General features: G+C 41.9%; 2 protein-coding genes across 2 annotated transcripts in view; both read left to right on the top strand.

Moving 5' to 3' along the window:
* tbc1d19 (TBC1 domain family, member 19) overlaps positions 1-3,959 on the top strand; it is a 28,820-nt gene extending 24,861 nt beyond the window's left edge. Inside the window, exons 19-21 of the mRNA XM_063469931.1 lie at positions 1,471-1,586; positions 1,695-1,765; positions 2,878-3,959. Coding sequence (XP_063326001.1) covers positions 1,471-1,586; positions 1,695-1,765; positions 2,878-2,952 — 262 coding nt within the window. The 3' untranslated portion in view covers positions 2,953-3,959. The remainder of the gene's footprint in view (positions 1-1,470; positions 1,587-1,694; positions 1,766-2,877) is intronic.
* A 2,453-nt stretch (positions 3,960-6,412) lies between these two features.
* stim2b (stromal interaction molecule 2b) overlaps positions 6,413-15,558 on the top strand; it is a 59,261-nt gene continuing 50,115 nt past the window's right edge. The window contains exon 1 of the mRNA XM_063469935.1: positions 6,413-7,662. Within this exon, the coding sequence (XP_063326005.1) occupies positions 7,530-7,662 (133 nt within the window). The 5' untranslated portion in view covers positions 6,413-7,529. The remainder of the gene's footprint in view (positions 7,663-15,558) is intronic.

Below are 15,558 nucleotides of genomic sequence, written 5' to 3' on the forward strand. Positions count from 1 at the left end.
CACCCTGCCGGCTGGTTGGGTCGGCACTGGGCGATGTGAACATGATAGTATAAGACTGAAACAACATAGGATTTTCAAATGAAGTGGATCTACTAAAAATCTCAGGTAAGTTCAAATGTCTATGACATTGATCTTGAGATCAAGGTCAGAGGTCAAGTTGAATGAAAATCTTGCATGCTGCATGTTTAAGGTATGCAGCTAAAATACTAGTAATGCGTCTTTTCATTTTATGACCACCCAGCAAAAATGGCTTCAAAAAAGGGTTTCATTTACAAACAACCCAGCACTTTAGGATGGAAAAAAGGAGTCTGAGATTTGGTTGTGCTGGCCCACAGAATATCTAATCTGGCGTGCATATTTAAACACAGGATCTAAAAAGCTTTTTAAGGTTTATTATGACAATGTTGGTTTAGTAGATTTAACAAATGGAGGGTGAATGGGTGGATGGATGATTTTCTCTATACATTCAGATAAGGACAAACAGTTACAATTAAGAAACAAACCAAGTCACAGTGCTATCATGCTACTGAAACGTGTGTCACTAATGCATCCACCGCCTTAGCATTTCCATTTCTTTAAAGTTAATACATGGCTCTGGTGTAACACAACCATACATGTGAGTGATGAAATATCTATTTAGACCTCATGGTAATTACATATAAGGTTAAACAGTCTTCTTAATGTAAGGGGTCTTTGTTCTCAGCCTGGTGGTGAGGAGGTAAAAGCCTACCAGGCCAAAGGGGTGGAGTCATAAAGACTCCTGGGTATTTCCAACAGATTGACAGGATATGATGTATACTGGTGTGGGGAAGTTGGAAAGGGGTTTTAACAGTATATGTAATAACTATTCTGATTAGTCACTCCAGGCACTTGGGTTTCAGTGTTATTTCCATGGCAATATAACATAAAAAAAACTATAATTCTTACCATCACAAAAAGTGACAGTGTTTTTAGTGGTTTTTACTTATTATGATTTTAGTATTTATTATTCCTGGTTCTTACGTAGACATTTTCCTTTGAATTGATATAGTAAATAAAGTCACTAAGGCTCATATGCACCTCATTAACCTCTACAGAGACCTGGTAATTGTCTTCTAGAGCTTGTACTTCCATGAGATTTGTGCCATCTACAGATTGTACTGCCAGGAGCTGAGTGGTAGCTCTGGCGGCCACCGGTTTTTTGGTTGTTTTTTTTTTGGTCTAGTATTCTTGTCTGTTCCCGTTTCGGCCATCAACATTCGATGTTTGCCTATTCGTGTGGTATAAAGACTTATAGTTATCAGCTACTCCCATCTAGTGTTGAATTACTGGAATTACAGTCTTAGTACTGATTCAGGGATCCTTTAAAAACCACTTACGATTAGTACGGTACAAGATGCTGGTATTTTACCCTGAGTTGCTTGCTAATATGACACATTTGCACAACTGCAGTCATAAAATCAGTTTACAAACAGATGTTTTTGTCTCCAGGTTGCGTCTAGCCTTTAAGTGGATGGTACGGGCCTTTTCTGGCTACCTTTCCACCGATCAGCTGCTTCTTCTTTGGGATCGAATCCTTGGATATGATTCACTGGAGGTAGTTGCAGGTAAACAACTGTAACATGCTTGTCTTGTCTTTTTTTTTTTAATTGTAATACCCTCCATGCTTGAGTCTGATTAGTTCTTCCTATCCAACTCCCATCCTTCTATTCCAGTTCTAGCAGCTGCTGTGTTTGCCTTCCGGGCCGAGAACCTGATGGAAGTGACGTCGCTGGCTTCAGCCGAGGTACATGTGCCTGTTATACTTGACTTGTACTTGTGTGTGTGCATTTGAAACTTCTGACTTCAGTCCCTCTCCCTGTCCTCCTCACATACTCCTGGAAGGCTGTAAATAGCCTCTGATGATCATTCAGTACCAGTAACCCAGTCATCTGAATGCAGATGTCTGTAAAAACCCCGACACTTAAGAACCCTCACCCTCTTACCCCACCCTGTGCACAGCACACCAACTTCTTCATCCAAATCCCAGCAGCACTTAAAAGGAGATTTTGTCATTAATTTCAGTTACTGCTGGAGGTCTTGTAACAAAAGATCAGCTGCAGAATCATCATCACAGCTTTGAATTAGTCAAATAAACAGCTAAAAGATGAAGAAGTGCAGCCTGCTGTGACTCCTGCACTGTCGCTCGTGTTGCCCCGTTACACTAAATGCAGGTCTTTAGCATGTCTTGATGCATTCTCAATCATCCAGGAAAGTAAATCTCTTAAAGTTGAATCTGTTCATCTGGACGTAGCGTTTTGTGGGAGAAACGTTACTTGGATGAGTGACGAAACGTTTCTCCCACAAAACGCTACGTCCAGATGAACAGATTCAACTTTTGGAGAGGTCTTTAGCATGTTTGTACTGTACGCTCCGTCCGCTCCCGAAACCAGGAGCAGACCATACAGTGACTCCCCTCCCTCCATCCACCCTCCCTCCAAGGGGTGAGGCTGGGGTTAAACTATAATATGATGCATGAGACCGGTACTATTTGCTTGCTCATTTACCACCTGCCCCAGTAGGGACAAGATATCATAACACACTGCTCCTTATATTATATATTTAGAACCTTGGGGCCTGCATTGAAATGGTAAACCTTCTCTCTAAACATGATATGCTCCCTAAATTTAATCTCTCACTGACTCCCAAAAGGACAGGGTGGGGAACGGTGTACTCTTAAGCAAGGATTGTCGGTTCCCAAGGATCCTGCGTCATCATTATTATGCGTGTCGGATCTGTGTGGTTGCATTTTCTTGTCTGTTGAGAAGTGGGGCGGGGGAGAGGGTGTGCTTCACACAGGTGAGATGGGGAATGAGGTCAGAATTCTTATTTGTGTTTTCTTTGACAAACTCACTGCAGGCTGTCCTCGCTGACCTTTCAACTCTGAAGGTCATGCCGCTCATCCAGGTCTTTCTGTTTGCCACCACCATGTGAGGAACGCTGACACGGCAGCACGGGCCGTGTTACGCGCATTCCATCGCCGGGAGGGATAAAATGCCACTTAGCTACTACGCCACACCCGCACCGACATGATTAACGGTCCGATTAACAGATGGTTCAATTCCACACCGCATCTCGCACCGCATCCCAAGGAGAAAGTCGAAGCCACCTTTAGCACATATGCACCGTAAACTGTAAATATCGTGTTATGAGATGCTGTACAGTATATAAGCATAGACTACAAACTAGTAAAAGGCTAAGCTGGCCTCCTTAAGCCATATGCTCTGCAGGGAAGAAGACACACACGCACACACTCGCAGGCAGCAGCGGTTGGATCAGCTCATTAGTAGACGTGTTGCACGAAGCAGCGATTGTATTGCGAGAGAGAATAACAGTAACGTCTCCAAGCTTGGCTAATGAAACGTTAATTAGCGCATGCAATTTATTCCGCTCTGTGGCTCCTGCTTGTTACGACGCTATTAAATAATGCCGATGCAGATGAACGAGGAGACCGGGACGCCCCCAGTCTGCACCAGCATGTTGAAAGAAAGCCACAAACTGAATTACGCTGTTGCTCATATATACAGTAATTAGAAGCTGCTGCGTACGTACATGGTTTATTGTATAAGGAAGGAAATGTCTTCAAGCAACTTAAAGAAGTCCAGACGCTTTTCTTTGCAAACTCCTTTGACTACGATGACCTGGATGACTGAGAACCTTCACAGACAAGGAAGGAAATGCAAATCACTGCACCCTTAAGAGACGTTTAGCGCCTTCAGTGCCAGTATTTAATTTACACCATTGTCTGTGTTTTATTATTGTATTTAAATTTTAAATAATGTATTTAATTCCTGAATGTATTCAATTATTTATGCAGTTTTTTTTTTAATTCAGTCAAATCCATTTTTGTCTGTACTTGGGTCAAAGTATTCTCTGCCAGTCAGTGTCAAGATCGTGTTTTTGGTGTTTTTTCTGCACCAGTTTTCAAATAAAATCTAATTTTGGTGAGTTTCTTCCTCTGTGATCCTGTAAAGTCGTGAATTATGTCGACCTCTGTGGGGTTCCTGCTTCTTTGGGACCAGTTATTTGGACATGCCGTACTGTAATCTGGACTCTCACCATAAGTCATTTGCAGAGAGGGCAGAATGGGAAAGTGACCAGGAAGCAGCACCGAGGGACCCGGTTGCTCTCCCTCCTCCTACATGCGGCATCTGCTCCATTTCTCCTTGGTTGCTGGCTACTCTCCTCCCCTCTCCCTCCCTCCGCGGGCTCGTATCGAATTATGCTGTTCTTCTCTTTCGTCTCCTGCTCTCCTGGCCTCCGCTGCATCTGCCACCTGTTTACTAGGACTCCCACGGCTCACTCTTTTATCAGCCGTTACACCTCCTTTGGCCTCCCGCAAGTCTGTTACTCTTGACGAGCATCACCTGCTGCTGTAGCTCGCTCACGCAGCAGTTCCTCCTGGTGGCTGAAGTGTTTCATTGCAGGGCGGCGTGTCTTGTGTCCGTCAACACTGAGGCTGGCCGCCGCTGAAAGATTTCTTGTTGAGAGCCGTATCAAGTACAGTGGGCTTAATAAGTGTTTGGACAGCAGCATGAATTGGCTCTGTGCTCTTGTTACTGCTGATATGAAATGACTCAACATTTATGGGGTTAGAGTTTTAGGCCATGGCCACTAAAACAGCCTGCCTTACATTCCACTGTGCTAGACCGCTTGGATCACAATTCCATACAATAAAAATCTTATTTATAATCCTGATGGAATGTAAAATGCATGTCACAGTTTTCTGACAACAAAAAGAGGAATGAGCGTAAAATCAACCAGCAATGAAAGAGTATGATATGCAGAAGCATGTCATTCTGAGTAAATGTGGAAATAGTATACTGGGAAAAATAACATGGAATAATAAAGGTCTAATCTTTTGTTACAATCAATCTTTTGCAACAGATAAAGTTTTTTAGGAGTGCTTTTGTTGCGCTCACTTTCACCAGCCAGGTTTTTGGGTGAAAATACTCGTGAATAAGACGGGGTTTTGTTCTCAGCATATCTATACCCATACATCTCCAAAAACGATTGAAGCTCCCCAGGAGTGGCCGGCCAGCCAGAACCCAGAAAGGCATCTAAAGAACTGCAGGCCTCGCTTGCCTCAGTTAAGTTCAGAGTTCATCATTCATCAATAAGAAAGAGACTGGGCAAAAATGGCATCCATGGAAGAGAATCAATCACTGCTGACCACAAAGGCTCATCTCACATTTACCAAAAAACATCTTGATGATCTCAGAGACTTTTGGGTAAATATTCTGTGGACTGATGAGACAAAAGTTAAACTTTTAGAAAGTCTGGGTCCCGTTACATCTAGCATAGAACTAGCGCAGCATTTCATTAAAGAACATAACACCCTAACAGTTAAACATGGTGGTAGTGTGATGGTCTAGACCTGCTTTGTTGCTTCATGTCAGCTTGTAGTTCTTACTGCCAAGTTTAAGGGTAATTACTTTTTCACACAAAGCTGGGTAGGTTTGGATAATTTTCCTTTAATAAATAGGATCATCATCAGGTATTTTCCTTTGTATGATATTAAAATATGTTTGATGATCTGAATCATATAAATGTGACAAATATGAGAAAAAAACAAATACTTTATGCCAGTGCGTTTTCTAAAATTTAACCTTTACTTGTTCATCTTAAACTTTTGCATGGGATTATCAGGGTGCTTTCATATACTCTCTGTGGGAAAAGTACATTAAAAAGCAAATATAAACTCGACTTAAATCAACTTTTGGTTGGTTCACGTTGGTCAATGGAGTGTCTCCAGTCAATAAAGATGAATAAATGAAATGCTTCTGTTACAATATTTAGTTTTGCTTCTGTTACAATATTTAGTTTTGCAGTACATTTTTGTGGATAAATGTACTGATGAATGTAGATAATCGTTAATAAAATGCCCAAAACAGAAGTAGCAGCCACTTTCCTCTTAGTAAAGCACCGAGTTTACTCGTAATAAACCCAGTATAATTCCTTAACATCGCTTTGTTTCCCGCGCTAAACATCCTTAAAAGAGACAAAAAAAAAAGATGCCGTGGGAGGCATCCAATCAGAGTCTGCCATGTTGGGACACCGCAACCAATGAGAGCGCTCAGCACGGAGGAAAACTTGGCTGTGCCTGGAGAACAATGAGGCGGGCATCACCGCGACGAGAAAAACCCCGAAGTTTCTTTGGAGGGCTCCTCCGTGGCCACCCTTAAGCTGCCCGAGGGAGTGAGTGTAACGAGCGGCTACCTCTGCGTGTAACACCGGGGTGGTGCAACCGGGTGGCGGTGCTCGCCTTGGCTCGACAAGCTTCGCTGAATTTCCCTAAAAACAAAAACAAATCCCTCCCGTGGTGACCTGCACGCGGCAGTAGTTGGGGCAAATTAAAACCCCCTCACCCCCCCTCGTTGCTTCCTCTCCCGGCACTCCTCCTCTCTCTCCCTCCTCCTCCTCCGGCTCCTGATGTCAAACCATTTTGCATACCGACTTCCGCCCCGCTCGGCTTCCCTTCCTACTGGTCTGCATCAGCCGGCGAGCAGCTGATATGACAGGAGGGGGATACAGTATCGCGCCGAGCCATGAGAAGCTGACTTAAAAACTTCATTTGGAAAGTAGGCGGATGTCGTGTGCGACAGATACCGGCCGGAGAAGGACTAAGGGACAGGAAACGGAGCAAGAAGAGGCGCATATATATTTATATTTACATCTAATATTTTTACTTGATGCAGTGGGATTTGCTGCTTTCGTGTGAAGAGGCGAACCTACGAGACACTGCGAGTTCAATATGCTGAGGCTGTCCCCGGTGTTTGTGTACTATACGTGGAAGTACAGAGACTATTTTCTTCCAACTCACTGCTCCACGTAAGGATTTAACAGAGCACTTGGTATTAACTGTAGCTCCCGGATATCCTCGGCTGCTACCATTTTTTGAGTCTGGTTTTGTTTTGGATAGGGAATTCCTACACATAGGCTGCATGTGCTTCCCTCTAATACACAACCTGGTCGTGTTTGGTAGCTAACACATATACATACATAAATATATATTTTTGAATGCATAGATTTGGATATGGGGTTCTCATTTGTCCTGCCTCCCAGCAGACACCCCTCTGAAACAGCCAGTAAAGCCATTAGAGGCTATTAAAGTGATTTATTTATTTTTTATTTTTTAGAAGAAGGGCTTCTTTCAGGGTAGTTTGGCGAACAATGAACTATTATTTCGTAGGCTTTTTCCACGCTCCTGTGAGGTTTTGTGCCGGCAGTCAGTGACTGGCTCCTGTTTTTAGCTGTTAGCCGGTAGTCCACTGCAGGTTTATTATTATTATTGTTATCTTTTGAACTTCAGGTGCCTCTTTTTGTCGTGACACCACATATTTAAAAAAGACTAGATTTTTATTTTTACTGGTTTTTTTTAATCGTTGGCAGTGTTCACCAGTCTGTCTTTTTTTTTTTCCTGGGGTATTCCCCCCACCACCACCTGTGATTTAAATCTCCATCTACACTGTCAGTCCCACGGATTACTAGATTTTCACCTCATTTCCACAATGAGTTACATCCACAGGGTAGTGAATGTATTGCTACGTGGACTCGTCATCTATGCGGTACTCGGCTTGGAGTGCTCTTACTCGAATGATCTACCCAGCCGCTCGTCTGATGCTCAAAACGTAGCCACCACAGGTAAGCGCAGTCCATGTCGGACACAAGTATCTCTAATTTATTTACGCATGTACAGTGTTACCCCCCACACTCACCCCTCCCCTCCCTCTGTCTCCCTTTGGGAAAGCCGAGGAATGCCCTGCGCAGCAGCCTAATGGAAGTGATGCATCTTATGTCGACTGTCACCTCTCTGTCTCTTTCTCTGTTTCTCTTTTTTGAATTCCTCTCCTTTTTGTTTATTGCTGAGGAATGCGTGACATGACAGGAATGCAGGCTGCACTCACATCCGTGCCATCAAGGCTGCTGTGATGACATGACAGGTGCCCTTATGGTGTTATAATGCACAGCATACCTCTATAATGCTGTGTGTTTTGAGCCAGGTTGATCATTTCCAGAAGGCCACAGGTGACTAAACCCTCCCCAGCTAAACTGTACTGTTGACATAACCTTATTAGAGCAGGATTTCCATCTATTTGCATCCAGGCAATATTTTGAACCAGGCCCTTTTTTATACACCACACTGTCCTGAACTGACAGCATTATAAAAAAGCCTTGTACTTTTTCCTTCTCTGTTTGTTAGAGTTACCTTGACACAAGGACTGAAAGGGATGCTGAAGCTAATAAGCAGCACCTGGCCCTGTTTTAGGGCCTTTATAGTCGAGTTTAAAACGATACACCGGTTGGTTTGACTGCATACCTCTGTAACGACATAACTCTTTGTGTCTGGAGGCACTTGACATACAGGTAAATATATATGTATATAGGTGTTTGCTAAGCAATCATATGGTTATGTTTGAGCAAATATACATTTCAGTGTTATGTAACCGACCTCACTGAATCTGAAGCCTCGTGTTGGAGAGCAAATTAGTACAGTATAAGCTACAGTAGAAGATATTTAGTGGTGGTTAGTGTTGGATTACTAAGGGGGTGGATCACTTCTTTTATTGTTCTTTGTGTAGTGCTTTCACTGGGGAACCCCTTGGAACCTAATAGTTATGTAAGTGACAATGATCTGAGTGCAGTATTATACTGAAGGCATCTGGTGAATTATACCTGGATACGTTTATATAGATACTTTATTTTGTGGTGTCCTTGCTAATGTATCGGGACATCCCAGCATAGATTTGTTTATGGCTGTGTGCTGAGCCTTGACAGTTTGTGGTAAGTCTCTGTTGACTGAACTGAGCATTTAAAGGAGTATTTCAACATTTTTAGACGCATCCTTTTTCACTCTCTTGAGTGGGACCTGTTGCCAGGCAATCGGTGGAAAGTCGAGGAAGTTACAGTCCGCGGCCAAGAAATAGTTGGGTGCTTTTACAGGCCACTTTTGTACACATTTAATCAAGGAAGATACAATGTGTTAATTGGGCTTTAGAGGTGCTGGTGGATGGATTATGTCACCGTTGGACTGACTCAGTTTGTTTGTTTCCATTATGCAGGCTTCATGTGAAGCTATGAGCTAACAGGCTGCTGGCTGACAGATGAGAGTGGGATAACTGTTTCCTCCTAATTTTCTGCAGAAAAAACACACATGCATTCAGATAAAGGACAAATTTAAGCAGATATTTCTTTATCTGGTTAAGTGAACAAGCTCAGGCATGTATTAATGGTTTGACTAACAATCAACCAAGTCATTCTAGACCAACAAAACAAAATATTTGAATAAAGTATATTTGTTGGGAAACCTCTGGAGCATGTATATGGTCAGGGCAATCAAAGTTAATCGATGTTTTGTCACCTGGACTATCTTCAGACTTCTTAAGCCTGCTCAAATGAGCTTTGTCATCAGAACTCTAACAAGTTTTGCACCCTACCGGTAACACAAAACAGTTCAAATCAAATGCTCTTTACAGGAATTAGCTTTGAAAAGACTGTTTATTCCCATTTCCAGCACTCATGATATGAGTTGACAGTCAATTGGCTGACAAATAGGAATCAACCTTAATCCTAACTCTTGGCAAAAAATATACAGGAATTTCCACAAATGTCCAACTATTCCTTAAACTTAGTCTGGTAACATGAGCGTCCAAAGGCATGAACAACAGATTTGACTGAAAAATAAACTCAGTCATATCTCTCTTGAAGTTTTGCAGTCCTGTCGCTGCTAACTACATGGCATTAACTTGTCCACCACAGTAATTCTACATGCTAAACTATAATTTTGGTATGCATAATTTTGTTATGCTACGGTTCAGCAGTTTGTTTAACTGCTTATAGTAAAAATAGTATAAAAAGGTATAACATTGGCTCACTAACCCAGCAGTAAAATTTTCTTAAAGTTAGCTAAAAGTCATGAACTAGTAATCAGATCAGAGAAGCTAAGGCTACTGAGGTTTTGCAGATATGTGACCATTAACCATGAGATGCAGTCGTACAGGTATAACCTTCTAAAATGAAAATGGGTATTTCCCAACCAGTTGGCACATGGTTGCTTGCAGTCATTATGAAATTGACTTCTAAAGCCTTAGTGGTGCAGCCCTAGAAACTATTTAGTGACCCCTGCCAACCATGGGTTGCTAGGGAAAAATATGTATTGCTCGACTGGTTGGAGAAAACCTCCTTGGGATTGCTTCAGTCCTTAGCAGATTGTTGTAAATTCTAGGATGGAAGATGGTGACATGTCTGCAAACACTTGCTAGCTATTATTTGAGGTCTATTTACAGGGAAATTACAGGATTGTACCATTTCAGAGATGGGGGTTAGGATTCTTGCCCTACATATCTGATAATCCTTATCAGATATGTAGGGCATAATACCAAATACCAAAACTTAAGCATATCATTTTACAGCTAATATTTGATGTTTTGTTACACTTTGTAGCCTTAAACTCCACCCTAGTTTAGTTATATTCCTCACTTGCATCTTCTGACATACCCTCACAGGTAGATTTTAAAGTGGAAAGTTGTCTCTGAGCCAAATATTAGCATTAATTGTTATTACAGTTCTTTAATCGCATGAAGCTTAATTTCAAATGTTAGTTTTTGGGCTTTGTCTTTGACCTTTTGCATTTAGGGACGTTTGCACAAACTCAAAATGAGCTCTGTGCTATGTTAACAGAACACTGCTAGGCGCTTCAATTGAAAACACACAAAAAGCCTCATAAATAAAGGCCAATAGACTAATTTATATCTTTATTTTATCTGGTGCATCCGTGCATGTCTGTAAAACCTGCTGAAGGTAATAAACCTTGCCCCAGACAGCTGTTAAGCATTTGTGACTGTTTACAAGTGTCAAGCTGCTCCTGAAAAATCAACCAGGGGTTTTACAGTATATTGATTAATAAGGCAAAAGCACAGTGGTCCTGTTCCACAACAGCATGACAGTGTAAATATCAGCTCTATCTTCCCATGAACAAGAAAACGAATGAATGTAGAGATGGTGGTGACAGGAAACAAAACCACACTGCTAACCATTTCCCACTCAGTACTGTGGAAAGGTCAGCTTTTCATTGAAAGGTCAGCTTTCCATGAAGGTGGCCTTTCGATAGTCTAAGCTGAGGGAAAGCACATGCTATATAGTATTGCACCTTTTCACCTTACTGGTTCTTCGAAACCATTAATAATGCATTTGTCATTCACCCATTTACACACACTAACGGTGGCAAAGCTACTGTGCAAACTACTTGCCTGCCAGTGGAAATAACTTTAGCTTCAGCCTCTTTCCCAAGAATATCTTAGGATGTGGAGAGGCTTGGGATGAAACTGCTAGGCTGACAATTGGTAGACAACCCGCTGTTTTCCCTGAGGCATGACCTATCTCAGTTTCTATTTGTATGTTTAACAAGTCCCTCAAATGTCTTGTTTTTAATGTATTTTTAATGACTATTTAAAATGCTTAGATGCAAAACAAAGGTGCATCACATTTTATTCTTATGATAGCTTTGCTTGCTAACATATTGTAACATTTGTAGTTTCCATGGAAGATGCCTAGTTGTCTGAAAACACTAACTATTAACTGAGCGGTCGTAAAACTAAAAAGTGCATCTTCCACGCGATCTACTGCAGCAGTCCGTTTGCAGCCAGCAACCACTCACAAGCCAGTTGGGAAATAAACTTTTTCCTCCTAGTGATGTTTGTCAAATGGTCAGCGTCCGCTCTCTAGGGCTGTGTGACTGTGACCAGATTCCCATTTCGAGCCCAGAAGGAGACGTGAGCGACCGCAGTAATCCGGTTGTTTGGGGAATGCTCGTTTTCCCTCATGACGGCTGTTTGCCATCTAGTCACTCGAGCGACGCAGTCTCGTGAGACTGGGGCCAGATTCACTTGACCCGTTGTCACCATGATCGTTACAAATGCAAAATGGAAAAACTGTAGTTTAGCATTAAGGCACTCCAAAAGTTTGTTTAGGGAAGTGACTCATTAAATATATAACCACTTACACTGTACATATTGTCCTAGCATGTTATTACATAAAAAGGTTTTTACTACTTATATTTGTCGAGGCATATATAAAGCCTGTGCCTAAAGCCTTTAGTGTTTTCTATCAGCAGTGGTGAATTGCTTTTTTTGTGTCTTTAATTGAGGATTTAAACAAGTCTGCTATTTTTAAACTGTTCCAGTGTGGAGGTAGGTAGTCCAAAAGGTTCGGGTTTAACTTCTGATGGGCCAGAGATGGGTTCCTTGGAGATTTGTGATTCCCAAAGACAAACCCAGAGGAACTCAGGGAGTAGAAATTGATTTGACAGTGACGGTGGTTAAGTGTGCAGTTTATCATGAGCATATATTTAATAGCTCGTGAGCATATTTGTGTACCAGGAACCAGGTGTTTTCATATTTAGCGCCAGCATCTTTGTTGAAGTTTATAATTACGTGATTTTAAAGTTACTAATGAACTTGTATCAAAAGACAAAAAGAGGAGATGAAACTAGGCCTGAACTAGTAATCACTAACAGTGGTGTTGCAGATAACCAGGGACACACAAATTGAGTTGAAGGTCATAGTGAACAATGGTTTTTGTGACGCATTTGTCTTTAAAATGAGTAAAAGTAGTACAGCGTCCTGCAGTGCTTTGTTTGTAAAACAACACCTTTTTCCTCATTGTTGGCCTTTTCAGCTATGAGGAGAATCTGGTGTGTTATAAATCTATCCAAAATCAGCATGTTTTTCTAACACAGGCCAAATCCACACCAGGTCTAAACAATAGGAGTCATAAATCATCACTGGAAGCAAACTGGGTATAGATTTTTGGAAAGTCAGCAGAAGATGCAGTAAAAATGGAAGAGGTGTTTGCGAGTACACTCTGTAGAGCGGTATAGTGAACGTGGTCTACCCTTGTTTTAATAGTTTTGTGTATTTAGCGTGTTGGTGTTTCACCAAACAAAACCCTTCCTTGTGCCTGCAAGGAACATCCAGTGTTGAAGTAATGTGGCTGCTCGCTGATAGCTGAATCTGATACAGGAATCCCATTTAGTGTAGACTTTTTTCCAACCTACAGATTGAGGTTAATTACTGACTTGGATGTATTGAAGCAATTGTGATTAGATCTCTCTCACGCCCAAAGCTTCGCCAAGTTTGGAGAAAGTTTGCTCCGTATCACTTTGCTTATATGGCTAAATCAGAGGTGACATTGGTTATCTCAGAGCTCAGTGGCTGCATTGTTAAAGAGATTTGTTTGGAAAGGAGGTTCGGCATTTGCCTATCTTGCCAGTGCTGGCTCAAGTGCTGCGGCAAGCATGACAGTTTGCATTTTATACTGCTTCCACCGCTGCCGGCTGGCCCCTGCTCTATCAGACTAACACACACACGCACACTCGAGGAAAGACGGTCGAATTTGGGGGTTGTTCAGGGGGCTGATGACAAAATATCAGCGTGAATGTGAAATAAGTCACAATGTTCCTCTGTGGAGTACAGCTCAACACGCAAAGCCATTTCCATTTTTTGACAAGAACAGACTGTTCTGGAGGGTTTCTCTGGGCCAAAAAAAAAAGAAGTTAAGTAGTACTGTTACCAGCCCACATAGTGCACTGATAGATTTCCACCAAAATGATCCTTTGAACAATTCCCATTTCCGTACTGCACTAATCAAAACTTGTATGATGGAAATGGATCAAATGACTGTGTGTAATGTAAAAGTTGCTCACTCTGAAGTTCCTACAAGTCACCAGCTGGATTTAACTAAGCTAATTAAGACCCTTACATTGGATATTTACTTCAGTCAGTATGTTTCAGCCGGCAACAGGTTATTTAACAGGTTATTTGTCTTAAACAGCCGTGTCAGAAGATACACAGTTGTGTAAAATGTGTTACTCTGAGAAGGGTCAATTTATTGCCTTGCATCAAGCAAAAGAAAACACCATCTTTGAAGAAGAAATATGGCTGATGGTGAGATCATTTAAATGTTTAAAATAAAACAAAAAATAAAAATCAGCAGTATAACTCACTAGACTCAATTTCGGAGCTTTTCCACTCACACACGCAAACTCCAGGGATTTGGACTAAACAGCTGTGAAACCTTAAGAGAACCACTTATCAGTGAGACTAACTGGGAACAAAGGGGCCGGTTTGCCTGATTTTTTTTTCCCAGTATGGTATGGACATATTCCAAGATAAAAATGCAAGGTTTAGTTTGGCTCAGATTGCAAAAGAGTGGTTCAGGAAGCAAGAGAAATCCTTTTCACACATGGATTAGCTACCAAAGAGTCCACACCTTAATCCCACTGGGAATCTTTGGGATGTGCTGGAGAAGCCTGCACGATGGTCCCACCACTAACACAAGAGCTTTGAGATAACACAGTGCAACTCTGGATGGAAATAAATGCTGGGACATTGCAGCAGCAACAAACAAACCAACAAACCTCAATGCGATCAAGTGTGACGTTTTCAGCTCTTAGTTTTGATGCCATGTTGGCACACACCAAACCAGAGAAAGTTAACAACTAGGCGGGCTCTGCAGAGCACAGTGTGTTTACCAATTAGGCATTACTAACTTAGCTTTGTGCCAACGACAAGGCCAATTTGCACCTCTTTAACTGGATCAACAGTGTTGACGAGATATACCGGTTTTGGAGGGAAGGCGCTTGTTTACTCCAGTGAGGCAGTAAGCAGGTATTCTAACAGCAGCACTATGTATGGCATGTTGCCAATACTGTTTTCTGATAGTGCTGAAATACTTATCACTTTAACATCTTATTAAAACATTTTTTTAAGTGTATTACTGTTGTTCACAGCGTTGTATTTTCCCATCTGTGTTGTGTTTACAGCATGTATTTGGTGTGAAATCGCTTTGCCAAAAAAAACAACAACACATGGGTGTGGTCATAGGTAACACCTCATCTCAGTCACAAAGCCACAGTTGCGGCACTGCTCTGACACAAGTTGCTTCTTTGGCTTTTCCCAAAAGTGGGCAACTGCTGCCTGTCTCAGTTGGGGGCTTTAGGGTGGTGATCCAACCTAATGAGGCCTTTCACCAAACAAACAGACCCCTCGAGCGCATTTAAAATTTTATCCACCGTGCTTCCTGTTGTGGCTGTGGCTTTAGAGCGAACCTTTTTTATGATTGTGCCCGTCGCTAGAAGTCTGAGCCGGACGATTTGCTCTAGCGTGCCCGCTGTCACCAGCAGTGGTGGAGAACAGACTGGACTTGAGTGTAGAAACAATCAATGCCCTGATTCACTGGAATCAGGGCATTGTTAAGCTGCTATTTCCTGTCAACTTTACTACCAATTATTGTTTTTTCTTAGATTTCTGTGTCTAAGTCATCATTAAAATTCCTCTTATTGCATATTAATGACCTTCTCTGAATAATCTCTGCTTTTTCATTTCAGTATCCTGTAACGTGGAGATGAGGCTGAAACAAACCTTTGTTTCACAGTCTCGACTCGCTAATGCACACACCAGTACGTTCCAGATAATTCATTCATAAGCAGACAACACTGGTTGACTGTAAGCTGATTCACTTGTGCAGAAAGCGCCTTGGTGG

Source organism: Pelmatolapia mariae, linkage group LG3_W (genome assembly GCF_036321145.2).
Source record: "Pelmatolapia mariae isolate MD_Pm_ZW linkage group LG3_W, Pm_UMD_F_2, whole genome shotgun sequence".
Classification (NCBI taxonomy): Eukaryota; Metazoa; Chordata; class Actinopteri; order Cichliformes; family Cichlidae; genus Pelmatolapia; species Pelmatolapia mariae.